Source organism: Phoenix dactylifera, chromosome 6 (assembly GCF_051530095.1).
Source record: "Phoenix dactylifera cultivar Ajwa chromosome 6, Ajwa_hap1_PhDact_Kaust_v1.1, whole genome shotgun sequence".
Lineage (NCBI taxonomy): Eukaryota > Viridiplantae > Streptophyta > Magnoliopsida > Arecales > Arecaceae > Phoenix > Phoenix dactylifera.
In genome coordinates, this window is record NC_143195.1 from 22,150,452 (window position 1) to 22,167,455 (window position 17,004).

Consider the following 17,004-nt stretch of genomic DNA (forward strand, 5'->3'; position numbering starts at 1 on the left):
GCACTCGAGCCCAATGATCAGTATTGACCCATATCAATCCACCCATATCTTTAGCCCTAAGTCCTCAAGCTTGGCTAGTTCTTTACAAACATATGACAAGGATCTAACCACGCTATGTGACTAACATATCAACCCTATTGTCTGATTCATCTTTTCTAATGACCAACTCACTGATATATTCACTAAAGGGCTTGCCTCCTAACACTTTCAATTGTTGCGTTCCAAGCTCTAGGTGGTACCTACTTTAGCTTGTGGGGGGAGAATTGACAATATCTTTATCTCAGCCCCATATCAAGCCACATATCAAGAACTATGATTTTAGAAATTTTGAATTTTGAATTTCGAATAGTATAAATTTATGATTGATTCTAGGGATCCATTTGTCATTACTTTTTATCTTTGCATCGTCCTAGTTGTAGTCTCTAGTGGATTCTCAACTATAAATACATATAATAACTATCTCATGTGTAGGTAAAAAAGGTTTTCTAAGATATTTTTTTTTTTCATATATCTTTCTTTCCCACACTGGCTTACCATTCCACTAGATTTATATTGATTATTCATGTCGGCAAAAGTAGGCCTTTAGAACCAGGCAGATCAAATACCCAAGGGGGATCACTATTGCTAACAATTTCAATATTAATGCTCAAGCCACTCTGAATTAGATATAAGATATTAATGATAGCCTTACAACACCAAGAAGTGTTCCTAAGGCCCAAATTATACCATGACCAAATATTCCCATATTAAAATACATTAATCAAATTTATTGCAGTTTTTTGGATAGAAACTCCTATTACAATTTCTCTCTTTGGACATCCTGCCTTATATATTTTCAGAAGGAATACAATTCCATTCCACCGAGATCTTCCATTACGAAGTACGTGCAAACCAGCTTGTTTTTGCCAGGGCATCTGCATGGGCCCGATTCCTTTCCCCCTCTGTTTTAATCAATGGCGGCCGGCGGCCCCAACTCAGGTCGGGAAAATAAAACATACAATAAATAAATAAAAACTGAGGCGTGCTAAAGTTTGGATTTGGACCAAATCCAGGGGATCAACCCGGCCCAAGCTGCAACCCAGAGCATACCGAGTTAAAAAAACAAAAGAGGGAAAAGGTCTCTATATCTGAAAAGGGAGAAGGGAAGAAAGAAGAACTGCTCTTCCTGCGGACTGCGGTGGCCCGTCGTTTCTCCGCTGTCCGTTTTCTCTTTCGTCGAGCCCTCTGCAACTGCGAACGGCAACCTCGTGTTCCATCGCCATCGCTTCGTCTCAGTGCGTCCTCTCTTCTCTCATCGCTCCCTCCCCCCTCTGTCTCACGCCCTCGACCAAAACCCTAGATTAAGTTCATCTTACAAGGTTAAGTTCTTGAGTCCATCGATCGCCATGATCTCCTTTTTAGATTCTTGTAGTCCCGGTATATTACCGTTCGGGCCTTCGATTTTTGTACTGGGTTTCGTGCAAAAAGCCGTGGATTCCTTCGCTGATTGGACTAGATTAAGAGTCCTTTCCGGATCACCATGTGGGGCATGCTGAGGAATTTACTCTTGACCTTGACGTAGCTAATTACTATATTCTCTTCTATGATAGTCTTCTAGAATTCTTTTTATGAAAAAATAAAAAAAAAACTGCAAATTGGGATCCTATTCTGAAAGTTTGGGCCCTATCAGGTGTAAATTCTTCTCAAAGACGCATTGTTTAGTGTATTTGCCTTACCAGTATGCGTTATGGAAGAAGTATCTAATATCTGGAAGCTATCAGTCAAAAAATTTAGCTTACTCGTGCTTAATATACAATCACTATCAGTTTGAAAATTGTCCTGTACTACTAATGTTTATATTCAGCTATACATAACATCTGATGATTGTTGTCTGTTAATTTACTTCAATATAGATCCTGTTAATCTAATGGTATCTTATAACTGATCTTACTTTTTGGAATAGACTTGTTACTTTAAAGCTGCATAAGATCACAGATTGTTATGCCATATTGTCACAACAAATGTTCATGTTCTCATTGTTAGGTGGGCTAAAATGACCATGAAACTGTCCAGCTTTATGCTTGATTTATGAACTAAAGAAAACAATTTAATACTTTGTGCCTTTGTTTGACAAACTGTCATTTCAAAATGCAGAAATCTCTGTACAATCTCTACAAATATAAATACAGATGCAAAGGAAATGTTTTAATTCTGATCTTGGATAACTTGGATTTTCTCTGTAGTGATATAGAGATATGTTTGAGACACTATGGTAACATTTTTAGGCAGAAGACAACACCTTCTCAAGCTCTGCTCTTGTTGTCTTCGTATTGCATGATGGCTAACATGATTAGCTGGCCATGTATTAGGTGCATGTGATTAGTTGTCCGCCCTTGCATAACCACTCAGTTGACCCCATATAATGATGTGGTAATTTCTGGATGACTCACACTGAACCATGGACATCTTAGATTATGATATGATGCAGTCATTAGTCTTTCTCATCCCATTCTGAGGATACAATTCTTGAGAAGTTTTACAAAAAGAACCTGCAGCAGGACTGTAATTTCCCCAGCTCATCAATGTGGTAGGAGAAGCATATTCATAGGTTTCGTCCTCCCAAAAATGCCCATAAGGAGTATGAGGCGTGCTATTTTACACATAATATCAAACAAACATTCCATACCCTCTTAAATTAAGTAATAGTAGCGCACATTTTTCTAAAGAAGAAATTATTATCAACAGAAATTTTTTCCCTTAATTTTCTTGATTTTTAAATTTTAGAAACCAAAGTAATTAAGTTTGTTTTTTGAGTACAAAAAAAAATGAATTGGTGAGCATGTCTGGGAGAAATTGTGTATGAGTTTTAGAAGGATATTTTAATTTGTTCATGGGATCCATTATTAGTAGGCTGATTGTTTGCAGAATATAGAATGCTAACTGAAAGACTTATCTTGAACTGATTGTCAATTTGTTAATGAATTGTAGTGTATTCATGATGGTGTTAATAGCACTATTTTAGTTATATAATAGTCATGGCCAAAATTATCATTTGCTGCTATAACATTCACAATGGACTTTTTCTTAAAATAATTTCGAAGAGATTTGCTTTCTGGCATGATTTTATTGCTGTGTTATAGCACCTAATTTGAGCCATTGTAACAGAAAACTAACAGAAAAACTAATATTATATTATATGAACAGTGATGCAATCAAAGCATGGCCACTAGTAGTCATTATGTAGAATAACGAACACTTAATTTATTTTGTTGTTACATGTATCACAATGTTGGGAGTATGTTTTAAATCTCATGGGATGGAACTGTCCCGATTTTTCCATAGTATGGGATGCACCATTGTTCCACCCTATCTTGATACTTGGGATAGGGGATATCCAAGACGTACTAATCGGGATGCTGGGACAATAGTGGGATGGTTCTGTCCCGACACTCAGGATGGTATCCCATCCCGGTGGACGTTCCGTCGGGACTTGGGACTTTGGTTGGGAGTGCCTTCATACACTTATAACATTTGCTATGATGTTATAATTACTGTTATTTAAAACCATGATTTACATTTCTTTCTGGGGCTAGGGCTTGAATAGTTCTTAAATAAAATGTGGATATATGAATGATCTTATAAAGCAAGTCAGAAGGCAACTTGCAAGAACTTTTATTTAAAGCATCGGGCTTGAAAATTTTTATTATCAAATGAAATGTTGATTTATGGATGACAGCCTGCAAATTCCTTTTTGAATGAGAGATTGTGTTAACTGCATGTGATTTGTTGATTGTTTGCAGACCTATATCACTGTTTTACTGTATTGTTATTGCTCAATAATTCTTGCTGTTAATTTAACCCATTTCATATATTTAAAAAGTAAACAATATAAAGGTGGTTTGTTTGACAGTATTGATGTCATTTGTTTTAGGCATGCTTGCAATGCATCGTGTGGGCAGTGCTGGTAACACATCAAATTCATCACGCCCTCGAAAAGAAAAACGCTTAACGTATGTGCTGAATGATGCAGATGACACAAAGGTATGGTGCACTTCTCTCCCTTCATGTGATTCTCTTTGTTATGCTTTCTAGTACCACCTTGCTGTAAAATGATCATGGCTTTTGGTTTCACGATTAAGCTATGCTTGGAGGTATTGGACATGTTGTTCCATTTCAAATGTTGTCTTTCCCTGCAGCATTGTGCAGGTGTTAACTGCCTGGCTGTTTTAAAATCTCTGCCTCCTAATGGCTGTGATTATCTTTTCACTGGGAGCCGTGATGGGACATTGAAGAGATGGGCTTTGACTGATAATGATGCTACCTTCTCGGCGACATTTGAGTCACATGTTGACTGGGTATATATTCCTACACCATGCCATGGATTCTTTTCTACATGTATAATGAAAAATCATCTTTTCTATTTATGCGTGGTATGTTGTTATTGTTATCGGATTGTTATTCTTTATCACTTTACATTGTCTATTCTTTTGTGAAACTGGATCTCTTAATCAGATAATGAAATAATTTCTACTGCTCTGCCACTTGCATCCTTTATCCAAAGTGATTGCTACTTGTCTTCCAAATACTAGTTTGAAATAAAAATCATTTGACTGGGTATATATTCCTACACCATGCCATGGATTCTTTTCTACATGTATAATGAAAAATCATCTTTTCTATTTATGCGTGGTATGTTGTTATTGTTATCGGATTGTTATTCTTTATCACTTTACATTGTCTATTCTTTTGTGAAACTGGATCTCTTAATCAGATAATGAAATAATTTCTACTGCTCTGCCACTTGCATCCTTTATCCAAAGTGATTGCTACTTGTCTTCCAAATACTAGTTTGAAATAAAAATCATTATTTATTTATGCCATAAATAACAAGTTTGTCCATGTTTTTGAAATTTATTTAATTTTTATTTTCTAAATAGACCAATAATCGTCTTAGGTGACTCAATTACTTGATAGGAGACTCTTAATTACTTGGTAAATTTGTTACATTCTTAGACCATTGTTTAGTTTTGGTTTAGCTAGTTATACACAAACTTGTGGTTCAAACTTTTATGTAACACAGTGCGTCACGTGTATTACTTGACCCATTTTAAATCTAACCTAATTTTCTATCTAAGGGCTTCCAACCAGTCTCACCCTTATTTCAGTAGCTTTTAACCAAGCCACCATATATATAACACACATTTTCTAAGCCAACTGATGCAAATGCAATATGTGTCCTATAAACTATAAACTTTCCTTACAATCTTGCTTGAGCCAGCAGTACTTGACCAATCTTACATGACCTAACTGAATTTGTTTGCGGGTTTCAAGTTTTGGACTTTAGTTGGGCTCCAGTTAGTTATTTAAGTTAAGTGATGGATCAGATGGAGTTAAGGTTGGGTAATTTGTTGGTTGGTTTGGGCTTGGTTGGCCCAAATTTGATGCAAACGCAAATTTCATCCAAGTAGGAAGAGGTGCAGGTTCGAGTAGGAGGAATGTGTTTCTTCTTTTTGCATTTGGCTTTTCTCCAAATTTTGAGTGAGGGTGGTTTCTTTCTGCTCTTTGTTTGACATATATAAATGTGAATAGTATCCATGGGCATGATATGCAGTCTCCCATGCTGGCCAAAAGAAAAAGAAAATAAAAAATATGAATTATGAAGACAAAAGAAACATCTACTCTATTTTGTCACTTGTTTGTGGACCCATTTTTGTGATACATGACCAAGGTCAAAATATTTAATATCTTTTTTTTTTTTGGTGTAACGGCGTCTCACTACATACGGCTGTCAGGACGCCTTGAATGGTCACAGTGCAAAATACGCTCTAGTGCCAATGACACATGCTCTAATGCCCCTCATGTGAAGGCGCCCGTGTGATGTGCTGCGAAGGAGGCGACCTAGTCTGCCGCACTGTTCGCCTTCCGAAAGACATGCATAGCACTGAAAGAATCGCACTCCTCCAGCAGACGACAAATGTCATGGATCAGAGGATGCAGATCTGTCCTGACTTGCCCGCTCTGAATCCAATCGATCACTATAGCTGAATCACCCTCAAGAAAGATCCGCCTCACACCCAGATGCACTCTAGCATGGACAAGGCCCTCCCATGCCGCATACAGCTCCACCGTTGGGACTGACTCATCAAAAATGCGCCGACCACCGACAGCAATCATCTTGGAGTCGTGATCTCTAATTACAAAATCCACTCCATATCTGCTGCTGCCCTCTGAGATACTATCATCGAAATTCACCTTGAGAGAACCAGGAGGTGGGGGCTCCGAGGATACCATCGGTATCATCATGTACCTGGGCGCTGTGGAAGCTCAAAGAGAACCCCAGATGTCCCTATCTCCTCCAGATGAACGCTGAGCATAGAGCTAACTAGCTCAGCTGCATGAGTGAGTGCTCTGGTAGCCACTGATCTCGGGCAGAAGCCTCCGCTATAAAAAAATTCTCGCATTCTTGTCCAACCATATATGATATGCCACATATACCCATACTACTCCCCTCTCTGGCCCGCCAGGATGCCGAGCTGCATCTCTCACCTGGCTTAGAAACAACTCCGAAGAAGTGAAGCTCTGTCGGTGGCCCAAGGCGAAGCCCTAAACCTGAGTCGCTCGCGGACAAGTAAACAACACATGGCTAATAGTCTCTTCCTCCCCCGGGCATCCCTCACCATTATTATTTAACATCTTCACCGTGGAAGCTTGTGCAAGGACAAGCCATATTTTGGACGAGATACTCAACAGAGTGTTTGATGTTGTTGCATGGTCCAACTAGGTAGAGAAAATAATAATGGGACTATGATAGCAGTCAAAACCTATCATAACAAAGGTCCATATTCTAATGCAAGTAGACCGTCGTATTTGATTTTAAGTGTTTCAATTTTTTTTTCTATCTTCTGTTTTTATCATCTAACTTTATCATGTGAGTCAACTTTATAAGCCTCAGCCCTAAACTTAACCTGGAAGTGTCACCATCTATAAAGGTTGGCTTTATGGGTCCTATAGTGGTCCTTTAAAGTTTAGTTGCCATCCTAGTTTCATTTTTTTCAAGAAATCTTGGTTTGTTGAGACTTGCCTTAGAACTTGTGCCAGTTATTCTGGGAAGACAACATTTGGAGTTTTACTTCGGGACATTCTTTTCTACATTCATCCTTCTATCTGGATGCATGGGCCATGTTCTTTGCTTTAACTAGCTGAAATTGGCTATATCAAAAGCCTAATGACACAGTTAGTGGTATGATGATTTACATAATTCTCTAAAACACTAAGGGTTTTAAATGACTTCCTTCTCTCTTAGGCCTCTTTCGGAGGAAAGCCTCGGAAAAGGGACTCTGCCCATGCCATTTGAAAGAGGGTAGCCTCTATAATTCAGTCATGAAGCCTATTTAAACCATCCCTCTTCTATCTGTAGAGAATGAATCGAGACTCCTCCTGTTACTTGTTTTTTTAGCACCACCTAAGTTGGAAAAAAGGGTACCACATGAAGTTTTGGGAGGAAGAAAAGAAAGGAGAAGATTGACAATAGGCGTTCGCTAACTATACCCAAAACCTCATTCTTGTCTCTCAAATATGCAAGTTGGTCTCAATGGTTCTTTTGATCACTTCTTTTCTTTCTATTTATATTAAAAAACTATAGCTTTATGCAACGGACTCCCCCCTCCACAAAAAATGCGATCAACTCCATTCCTAAAGAGTTGTAACGAAGAAAAAAGAATCCAATGTTAAATTGGAACGGATGGAAGCTATTTGTCACCAACAATGTCCTATAATTCAACCAGGCAGTCTATTGGTTGCTTCACTAAGCATAGTTTAAAGATGGCCATTGCTCTTAATTCTCTCAACTCATCCTTCCAACCCTAATCCTGGGCAGCCAACCTCTGATTTGGTCCCTGAAACAAGAGAGTGGAAGTGTATGGATGGTCATATATCTGGGTCTGCTTAAATAGGGCTGGTTTCCTTTGTGTTGCCTTCCCATTCCCACCACTGCTCTTCATACTTGGTCATGGCCGCTCATCCCCCTTATGCTGGTATCTACAGAGGATCTGAAGCTCTAGATTCCACCTCTCCACTGCTTTTCATGCCTAACTGGTTAATCTGGTAAGGCAAGTAATTTATGAAATTATTCTTTCTTGCTTGGACGGTTAGGGCTAAATTTTATTTTATATTTCTAATAACATGTACCAATGAAGAGTCTCATTTCTTAACATATACATGGTTTAACTTCTGCAACATGGGGCAGCCTGCTAGATATTCTTTAAACTTGGAAATAGTCTAAACGAAGGATTTGAAGGGTTGATGTATGAGACTACATTCATCTTAAGTTAGGGCTGCAGTTAGGTTGCCTAGTCTCAATTCTAACTTGTATCCAACCTTAGACCTAGTCCATACTCCAACGGTCCAGCATGGTTCTCAAATAAGTACTTGACGTCTAATTTTTAGAGTATGGATCTTCCAGAATTGGAAATGACCCAAATGGACTTGATTCGACCTAACAAAAGTCAACTTAAAAACCTAGACCTAACCTTTCAAACTTTGATCCAATCGAAACTGACCTAGAAGAAGATTGGAACTAATCCAGGCTTGCCCGGTGATATTTTTTTTCTTTGAGCTTTAATGTTTGACATGAAGCTAATTTTGGTTGGGACTAGTTTAAATTGGACCCATACCCGACTTGACACATTTGCAACCATGGTTCGCCATACCAGCTCGAACTGGATGATATGGGGCGTACCATACCGTTTTGTTACCGGTACCCGATACGGATGACGTATTAGTATTTGGTACGTCGAAAAGATCCTGTACGGTACCGTACCGACATAGTACTAGTGTGACATCGGTATGGGATCTGGTACTGAGACGGCGAACTTTGCTTATAGCCTCTCTCAAATATATACACTTGATCAGATAATCCCAACATAGTTATTACGATAAATGTTTTCACTTTTCTCCTTCATTATTCCTCTTAAGAGGAGGCATCATCAATTAAATTCCAAGTTTTGATATGATTGCACCAACTATCTTTCATTTCCATATTCTTTTGAAACGGTGCTTTATAGGTCCATATCCTATGGATCATACATAGCATGCTGTGGTAGTTTGTATCACTCTATCTTGTGTTCTTGCCTGTGCTGGTTATTGCTGATCGAAATGACTGTCATTAGTGCTTGTTGTCTGAAATGGGCCCCTGGTACATGATAGGCAGGTGGATGTTACGGTAAATACTCCAGCACAGACGCTTGACAGGTTGGGTTATGAGATGTATAACGCAACTTTTATTCTAACTACCTTTGAAATTCAAATCTGATGAAAACATATATTAAATAGGAATTAAGATTCATTGATAAATTCTATGCATTGGTTTTGCTGTCATTAATATGCATATCTGCAGATAATTCTTCTTTTAGTTCATCTAGAATTTGACAATTAATTCTGTCATCATCATCATCTTTCAAGAAGTCTAGTTTCACATATCTTTTTGTTGTCTTATATTTCACATTTATTATGCAGGTCAATGATGCAGTTCTGGCTGGGAACTCTCTTGTTTCATGTTCTTCTGACACCACTGTGAAGGTACTTTTCCTCCAGTAATTTCTTTCCATTTTGCAATCAATATATTATCATTAACTCTATCAATCTGTGTATATATATGTTTTTCCAGATATGGAATTGCTTGTCTGATGGTGCTTGTACAAGAACACTCCGTCAACATTCTGACTATGTTATTTGTCTTGCTGCAGCTGAAAAAAATGTAATCTTCCTAGGCATGCAATTTAATATCTGCCAATATTTTTTTTTTTAAATTTTCCATGAGTAAACAATTTCTTATTCTCATTCTTCACGTTGTACCATATATGTCTTGATTTCTGATTCTTTTTTTAACACCATGCATTTTAGAGCAATATTGTTGCCTCTGGGGGTCTTGGTGGGGAGGTCTTTATATGGGACATTGAGGCAGCTCTTCTTCCAATTGTTAAGTCTGTTGATGCAACAGAAGATGAAATTTCAAATGGAAACACTGGGATTCCTATGACAAATTTACGCTGTATCAATGCAAGCAATAGCCTATCTGTGCATAACGCACAATCACATGGATATAGTCCAATTGCTGCAAAAGGCCATAAGGAGTCAGTTTATGCCCTTGCAATGAATGATAGTGGAACCTTACTTGTTTCAGGTGGAACTGAAAAGGTATGATTCAGTTTCTTCTTTCTTATTGTGTTAGCTTCCATTGTACTTGGATGACCTGAGAAACTGCAAGTTTTCTATCCTTTTTTTTTTCTGTAGTTTTATTATTGCATCTTCTTTGACGCTGATATTGAAAACCATTATTTAAAGTTTAACCTTTCTGCCGAATATGCTTCTTAAACTATTAATGATTCTTTGTAGGTTGTTCGTGTTTGGGATCCAAGAACTGGTGCAAAGAATATGAAGCTAAGAGGGCACACTGATAACATCAGGGCATTGCTTCTTGATTCAACTGGAAGGTTAGTGTTTGTGCTTTGATTCTGCTGGCTTTCTTAACTCATCATATTTGATTTGCATTGTTTTAATTTCATAACCATATAAGTTAATCAGAATTCTAGTCTCGGTATTCGCCAACTAAAGAACTATTTGGGGCCTGTTTGGAAAATCCAGCAGGATTGGGGCTGGAATTCATGCTGGATTCATGGATTGGGCAGCCATTTGGTTAGGGACCATATCAACCCAGCCCGAGTCCTGTAGGATAAGAAAAAGACCTTAATGTGCCTTTTTTTTTCCTCCTTCCTGCAGATCAACAGACCTACAAATTGGGATTTAGGATAAGACTTGGGCGGACCTTTAGAAGATAGCGGGCTGGGCAAGCTAATAGGCCTGATTCCTGCAGGATATTCCTGTTGGAATATCCAAATAGGCTCTTAATATTTTGGAAATTCTGGTTGGATATGATTCAAACTTGTTATTCTAATCCAAGAGGCTTGCTTCATAGAACCTGCAGGCTACTAAATCTCGATGGGCCTTGATCATTATCTAGTCAACTCATCAAAGTTCAGCCCCCTTGTAAAAGACTTTTTTGTTTTGAAGCTTATAAGATTTTATTATTTTTCGCAAACTTTATGATTCTTCTCAGGTAATCAACCTTAAAACTTACTGGCTTATTTCGTCTAGAAATATTTAGTAGTGAGTCAACAGCAAAGCAACGGGCATCAATCTTGTACAGGTTGTTCCAAAGAATCAGTTTGCCTGGTTTTGCCTGCACTATTGAAATGCATTACCTCGATAAATTGGGTGGGAGCGAGAAAACCACTCTTGTTATCTCAAGAAAAAAAGTTTTTCCTACTCCTCCCTGCCACCCTCCGACCCTCTTCTTATTGTCTCTACAATGTCATGACATTTTTTATTTGTACTTTAGTAATAACTCATACAATGCATTTTGGAGTCCAGTAAAGACACATGTATGCAAGGTTATAATACACACGAGGTTCCATTGTAGAGTTGCACAATGCCTCATGGGATGAGCCTAAAGTTGGGAGGGTGTTCTAACAATTTTACCAATGCATTAATTGCACTTGAGGAGTTGGGCATATGGCTAGTGATGAGATCCTAGTTTAATGATAATAGTACCTATATACCCTGCTTCTCTATAAATTTATTGGAACAAGACTAGGGATAATGTGTAATTTTACACATGTACAAACCTCCCCAACGGCTTTTATAACCTTGCCCTACAAAAGCACAGAATTATGTTGTGTTTGCTGTTTCTATGATATTGCTGCAAGCACATGGAATTTATTAGAATTGCTAACATATTTATTAATCTCTGTTTTCAGGTTTTGCTTATCGGGGTCATCTGACTCAATGATTCGGTAACAAATTCTACTCTCTTTCTCTCTCTCTCTATTTCTCTTCCCTCTCTTTTCTATCTCTTTCATGTTCCATGGGTTTTGACTGAATTACATTTAATTTTAGATGACTGTTGGCCATCTTTTCCCAAATGATCCTTATTTTCTATCTAAAACCTTTTTATTAAGATACTGTTGGACACTTGGTTCTCTGTTATTTATAGTTGAAGATGAAAATGATGAAAACTGATCCTTATTCTATCAACTTCTTTTCTTAGTGCTTTTGAAGAACTTGCTTCTGGATTTTTACTTGATACAATCCACATCTTGTTGTTTCATGCAGTCTATGGGATCTTGGCCAGCAGCGTTGTGTACATTCATATGCTGTGCATACAGACTCCGTCTGGGCACTTGCCAGCACTCCATCTTTCACACATGTTTACAGTGGTGGAAGGGACCTTTCTGTAAGTAAATTTTTTCCACTGGTTATTATGGAAGAGGTTTCTCTAGCAAGTATTACAGCTAATCTGTGCCATATCCGTTTCTTCTCTGCTTGACTCTGGATGCATCAGCTGTACCTGACAGACTTATCAACAAGAGAGAGCATTTTGCTTTGCATGAAAGAACATCCAATTCTACAAATGGCCTTACAAGATGACAGTATGTGGGTTGCAACAACAGATTCTTCTGTAAATAAATGGCCAGCTGAAGGGCGTCATCCTCAGAAGGTTTTTCAAAGAGGTGGTTCATTCTTAGCTGGGAATTTGTCTTTCACAAGGGCAAGGGCTTCTTTAGAAGGATCTGCTCCTGTAAGCTTGCTTTGCTATAAGATTTTTATTGCATGGGATATCATTTCAAGAGCAGACTCATTTCTCCAATTTGGCCACTGGCATTGCTCACATTTAATTTATATTATGTCATTTTGTTTTAATGCTGTACTTGAATCCATTAAAATATGTTTGGGAAGATTCTAACCAGTACCCTTGCCAGTTAAGTCTTTTTTGGATAAAACTCTTTGCCTTTTCTAATTTATTCTATTTAAAACCATGAATCTAAGACCTAGTTTGACCTGATCGATCTCGACCATCCTAGATCAGAATAAAGAGAGACTGGGTCGTGGGAAGGGGGAAGGGACCTGAAGTCTCTCTAGATGGGGTCGTCCTAGTTTGACTCGGTCTATCTTGGCCAGGATGGACTAGGGATGGTGCATCCTAAGACATGGTATGCCCTAGCATCTTAGTATTTCATTGGGACGCCATTTTTTTAATTTATTTTTGTCTTTTATTTTTCCTCTTCCTTTCTATTTTAATGGTTAAAGTCTTTCTTGTTAAGTGGTGTTTCTTTCAAATTTATTATTATTTTTCTTAATTTTTTCGATCTACTGGTGCGGGTATTTTTACCTTCACTATCAAGGTTGGTAGAACCGTCCCGAACCGGGCGGTTCCAGCCGTTTCGGTGGCTCACCGGTACGGTTCCGTCAACGGAAACGAGACTCGTTGCCAAAGCCGGAGAAGAAGAAGAAAAGAGAGCGAGCGGAGGAGGGAGAGGTTGGAACGTCGGCGGAGGCTGGCGGAGGCCGTAGGGGGTCGGCGGAGGCTGCGGCAGGCGAGGCTGCGGCCGGTTCCCTTGTTTCGAACAAAACAGAGGTTCGGGCCTCCGCCGGCCTCCCTCCCTCTCTCCTCTCTCTCTCTCTCTTTTCTTTCTCCCACGGTACTGTGCCCTCTTTGGTATAGGTCCGACATGGCCCGTATCGACTCGTGCTGCCGGAGAACCGGTACGGTGCTCGGTACTGGTTCCTCCGACCTTGTTCACCGTTAACCTAATCATCAGTTTTTTTAAAAAATTTATGCAAAACCGTTCATTTTGACAATCAACTCCTAAAATCTTCCACACAATTGGGAAAAAAAGAAGAAAAGTAGTGTTCCAGTGAATCACCAGGAGACCAACCCATCCCAAGAGTTGGTAGGGGAGTGCCCCAGGCTTCTAGTGGCATCTCACCTTGGCCCATGACCAGCATGAATCCTGAGATTGGGTTTTAAACCCTTGTTTAAATCTGTTTTATAATACATGAGCCAAGTATTTATACTTGAAGGGATTTTAGTAGATACCCCTTGAATAAAACTTCAGTATTAGATAGATAGACACCCACTTTCTGGTAGTTACATATACACCATTAGCATGTCAGACTGTTTGCAAAGAACTATGCTGATAACTGGAGTTGTCTGCAAAGGCAAAAATGATGCAGAAAGCTGTCAACTGACACTGTGGATCATAAGTAGTGTTTCAGTGCATACTGACCAGAATATCTTAGCAGTCTGAACAATGGAATATTAAAACACGAAGGGTCTTGGATTAGCTACATTCCATAACCCCCCAGGGGTGGGTGGCGGAGCGAGAGAGAATAGTGCCAGGGTGGATGCTGAGATTGCCTATCTTGAAATTTCAGGGATACAAGATTCTATTTAAGATGTGATTTCCTGTTCCCTTAAATTTTGAAGTTGGATGCTTACTGAATTTTGCAGCTCCCTGCTCTCCCAGTCTATATGCCTTTCTTGAAAAACCATCTGGTGAAAATATTCTGCTGATGCAATGTAAACATCCAACCAGGTCTGAAAAGGTCAAGGGAAAAGTTGTCATTCATAAGCTTTGACTATCTGTATCTGGATACGTGAGATAAATATCCACAAGGTATTCCTTTCTTAGTGGAATTAAAAATTGGTGTAAATTTATCTATTACACTGAAATTTTAAGTGGGCTAGATGCAAAAATCCTTTGAACAATCTGCAATGTCATGAGGCTGTGGGTCCACTATCTTTTGCCATACATGTCTGAGGCCTGAAACTTCAATGCAAGTGGGTTTTTTTATATATCTTCATAAACATCTTACAGCTGATTTCCTTCTGAAGATAGGATGAGTTAATTTATATTTCAGGCCTTTGTGTGAGAAATCTGACAATGATGACAAGTCATTTTCATGAACTTTCATCAAATTTCATGTTTTATGCTGTAGGTTGATTCAATACATTCATAATGGGTAATTGTTGTCCAGAAGATCATGAACAAATAAGATTACATGGATAGAAGGTGGACATGGATGCCACATGTGACCAAAGTTCAGATCTTCGGATAGAGTGCATTTGTGATTGATGATATAGGGAATTGATAGTCAAGTGCATTCACTTGATCAAGAGACAGTTACATGGGCAACTTCGGCTAGAAACACTAGCATGTAACTGTAAAGTAACAAGTGTCATACACCCCTCCACCCCCCACCACCTACCTTTGCCTTAGAATAGGCCTCACAGTAATCAGAATAGGCCTTCACAGTAATCAGTTACATAGTTTGAGGCCTGGAAAATATCCGAGACAATTAAAGTACCTGGCTATGATCCTTTTGCTGTCTATTTTATTTTCACATATTTGCAATCTGGATTCTTGTGCTGGCTCAATACTTTGTATCTGGATCAGACTCCTAATATCATTTGTTTACTATTCCACAGGATTTTATTTGGAGGTAAAAGGATCGGTTATATTACTGACTATTTGTAAGGATCAGCTATGTCTATGGTGTGACGATGGGGTTGCTGATATGAGATCAAATTTCCTTTTCTAATAAAGAAATACTAAATTAGGTTCCATGATATTGTGATACTCTTTGATAGATAACTTTACGAACCTTATATTTTGCATGATGGTCAAGTAGAACTCTTTCTTTTGGTTCTTATCCTCTCTTATTCTTGCTTGATGAAAAGCTCATGCAGAAGCCATGATATTTGAGATATTTTCTTAAGGACAATTGATACATGTGAGACAATTTATTGCCAAACTATACAATACTTAACAAAGTCCACCGAATCGGTACTGAGACTTGTACTGGTCAGCGCTTGATATGGTTCGGTACCTGTTTGGTACCGTACCAAACTGGTACGGGTAGGGCATGCCGGTCCATGGACTAGCATGCCCAATTTGTTTTAGAGTTTTTTTAAAAAAATTAATTGGTAATCACTTTTTTTGAACTTTTTCAATGAATTTAAGTCTAATTTGATTTTTTTTTTGATATTTTTTGATGTTTCTATGATCCCGGTTTAATCTAAATGATGTATCTTATTGCTTTAAAATGATACAAATCATAAAATGAATAACATAAAATATTCTGAAATCAAGTAGTGACGTAAAAATTAAAAAATAATACAATCAATTACATACAGTTAAAATCCAACATACATACCGATATCTAAAATCGGATTGAATGACGATCCCTTTCGTAGATATTTGGATCATCATCAAAGTCAGGAGGCACATCTGCCCATCCTTCTAATCAAGCGACATTGTAGTCCTGTATGTTCATCCCATATGAAACGCGTGCCGAGTTATAAGCACTTTCGGATTTTTCGTTGAAGCTCTGCCTTTGAGAGATGTCCTCTGGTGATAATACGGCTGTGAAGGGGCTCATCTGAATATGCCGGCAGCAAAATTCGATCCGTAAGATGCTTCGAACTATGTAGAGTAGTAGACACCGGAAGATACTTCAGATGCACCATATCCGTATCTGTATGGGTCATAGGCTATCTGTGGCTGTGGGTAATATGATACAGTATATGATTTAGAATCTGATACATCTATGGATCCTACTCCACGTGCGAGGTCATTTGCAGCTGCATCACATACTCCTGAATGACCTTGGGGAGCCCGTCTCCTATAGTGCTATAATGCTAGAATTTTTGGAACCGAGTTGACTCGGTGCAAACCGGCCGGTTCGCACCGAGTCCACCGAACCGACCACTTACCGGATGGTACGGGTGGGAACCGAATGTAACAGGCGAACCTACCCGATTTTGCACCATTAATAAAGTTTGGTAAAAAGTTTCTTCTTTTCTCCTGTCCGATATCCTACTTGGCATTTGCATCTTATTGTTTTGTTAAGTTTGCAACTTTAGTCTTGAAGTTTTAAATATCTTAAATTGGTACCAATTAATTGAAACTTGAGTAAATCTATTAGCCATTTAATAATATATTGTCTCAATATGTGAAATATTTCTCCAAGCCCATTTAGAAGCAACATTTAGGTAGTGGAGTTTAAAATCTTGTTATTTGTGGTATGATGCAACTGGATTTTAAAATTTTTGGGTCGACCTTTGCCTTTTGGAATAGGTAGCTTGTGACAACAAGAAGTGAAAGACATGTTTGGCGTCACTTCTAC

The 17,004-nt window shown here is 38.5% G+C and overlaps 1 protein-coding gene across 5 annotated transcripts in view; it reads left to right on the forward strand.

The window, feature by feature from the left end:
* Positions 1 to 977: 977 nt before the first annotated feature.
* The window catches only part of LOC103696637 (uncharacterized), a 39,403-nt gene continuing 23,376 nt past the window's right edge, over positions 978 to 17,004 (forward strand). For 3 of the 5 annotated variants that reach the window (XR_015987896.2, XR_015987897.2, XM_088723384.2), the window contains exons 1-10: positions 1,023 to 1,274; positions 3,911 to 4,020; positions 4,176 to 4,334; positions 9,493 to 9,555; positions 9,644 to 9,733; positions 9,880 to 10,173; positions 10,372 to 10,469; positions 11,793 to 11,828; positions 12,148 to 12,268; positions 12,377 to 12,613. Coding sequence is in view for 3 of the 5 variants with exons in the window: in XM_088723384.2 (XP_088579510.2) it covers positions 3,913 to 4,020; positions 4,176 to 4,334; positions 9,493 to 9,555; positions 9,644 to 9,733; positions 9,880 to 10,173; positions 10,372 to 10,469; positions 11,793 to 11,828; positions 12,148 to 12,268; positions 12,377 to 12,613 (1,206 nt within the window). In the remaining 2 variants the exon portion in view is untranslated. Of the gene's footprint in view, positions 1,359 to 3,910; positions 4,021 to 4,175; positions 4,335 to 9,492; positions 9,556 to 9,643; positions 9,734 to 9,879; positions 10,174 to 10,371; positions 10,470 to 11,792; positions 11,829 to 12,147; positions 12,269 to 12,376; positions 12,614 to 17,004 lie in introns of all 5 variants that reach the window. The other 2 variants (XM_088723382.2, XM_088723383.2) reach the window with 2 other exon arrangements.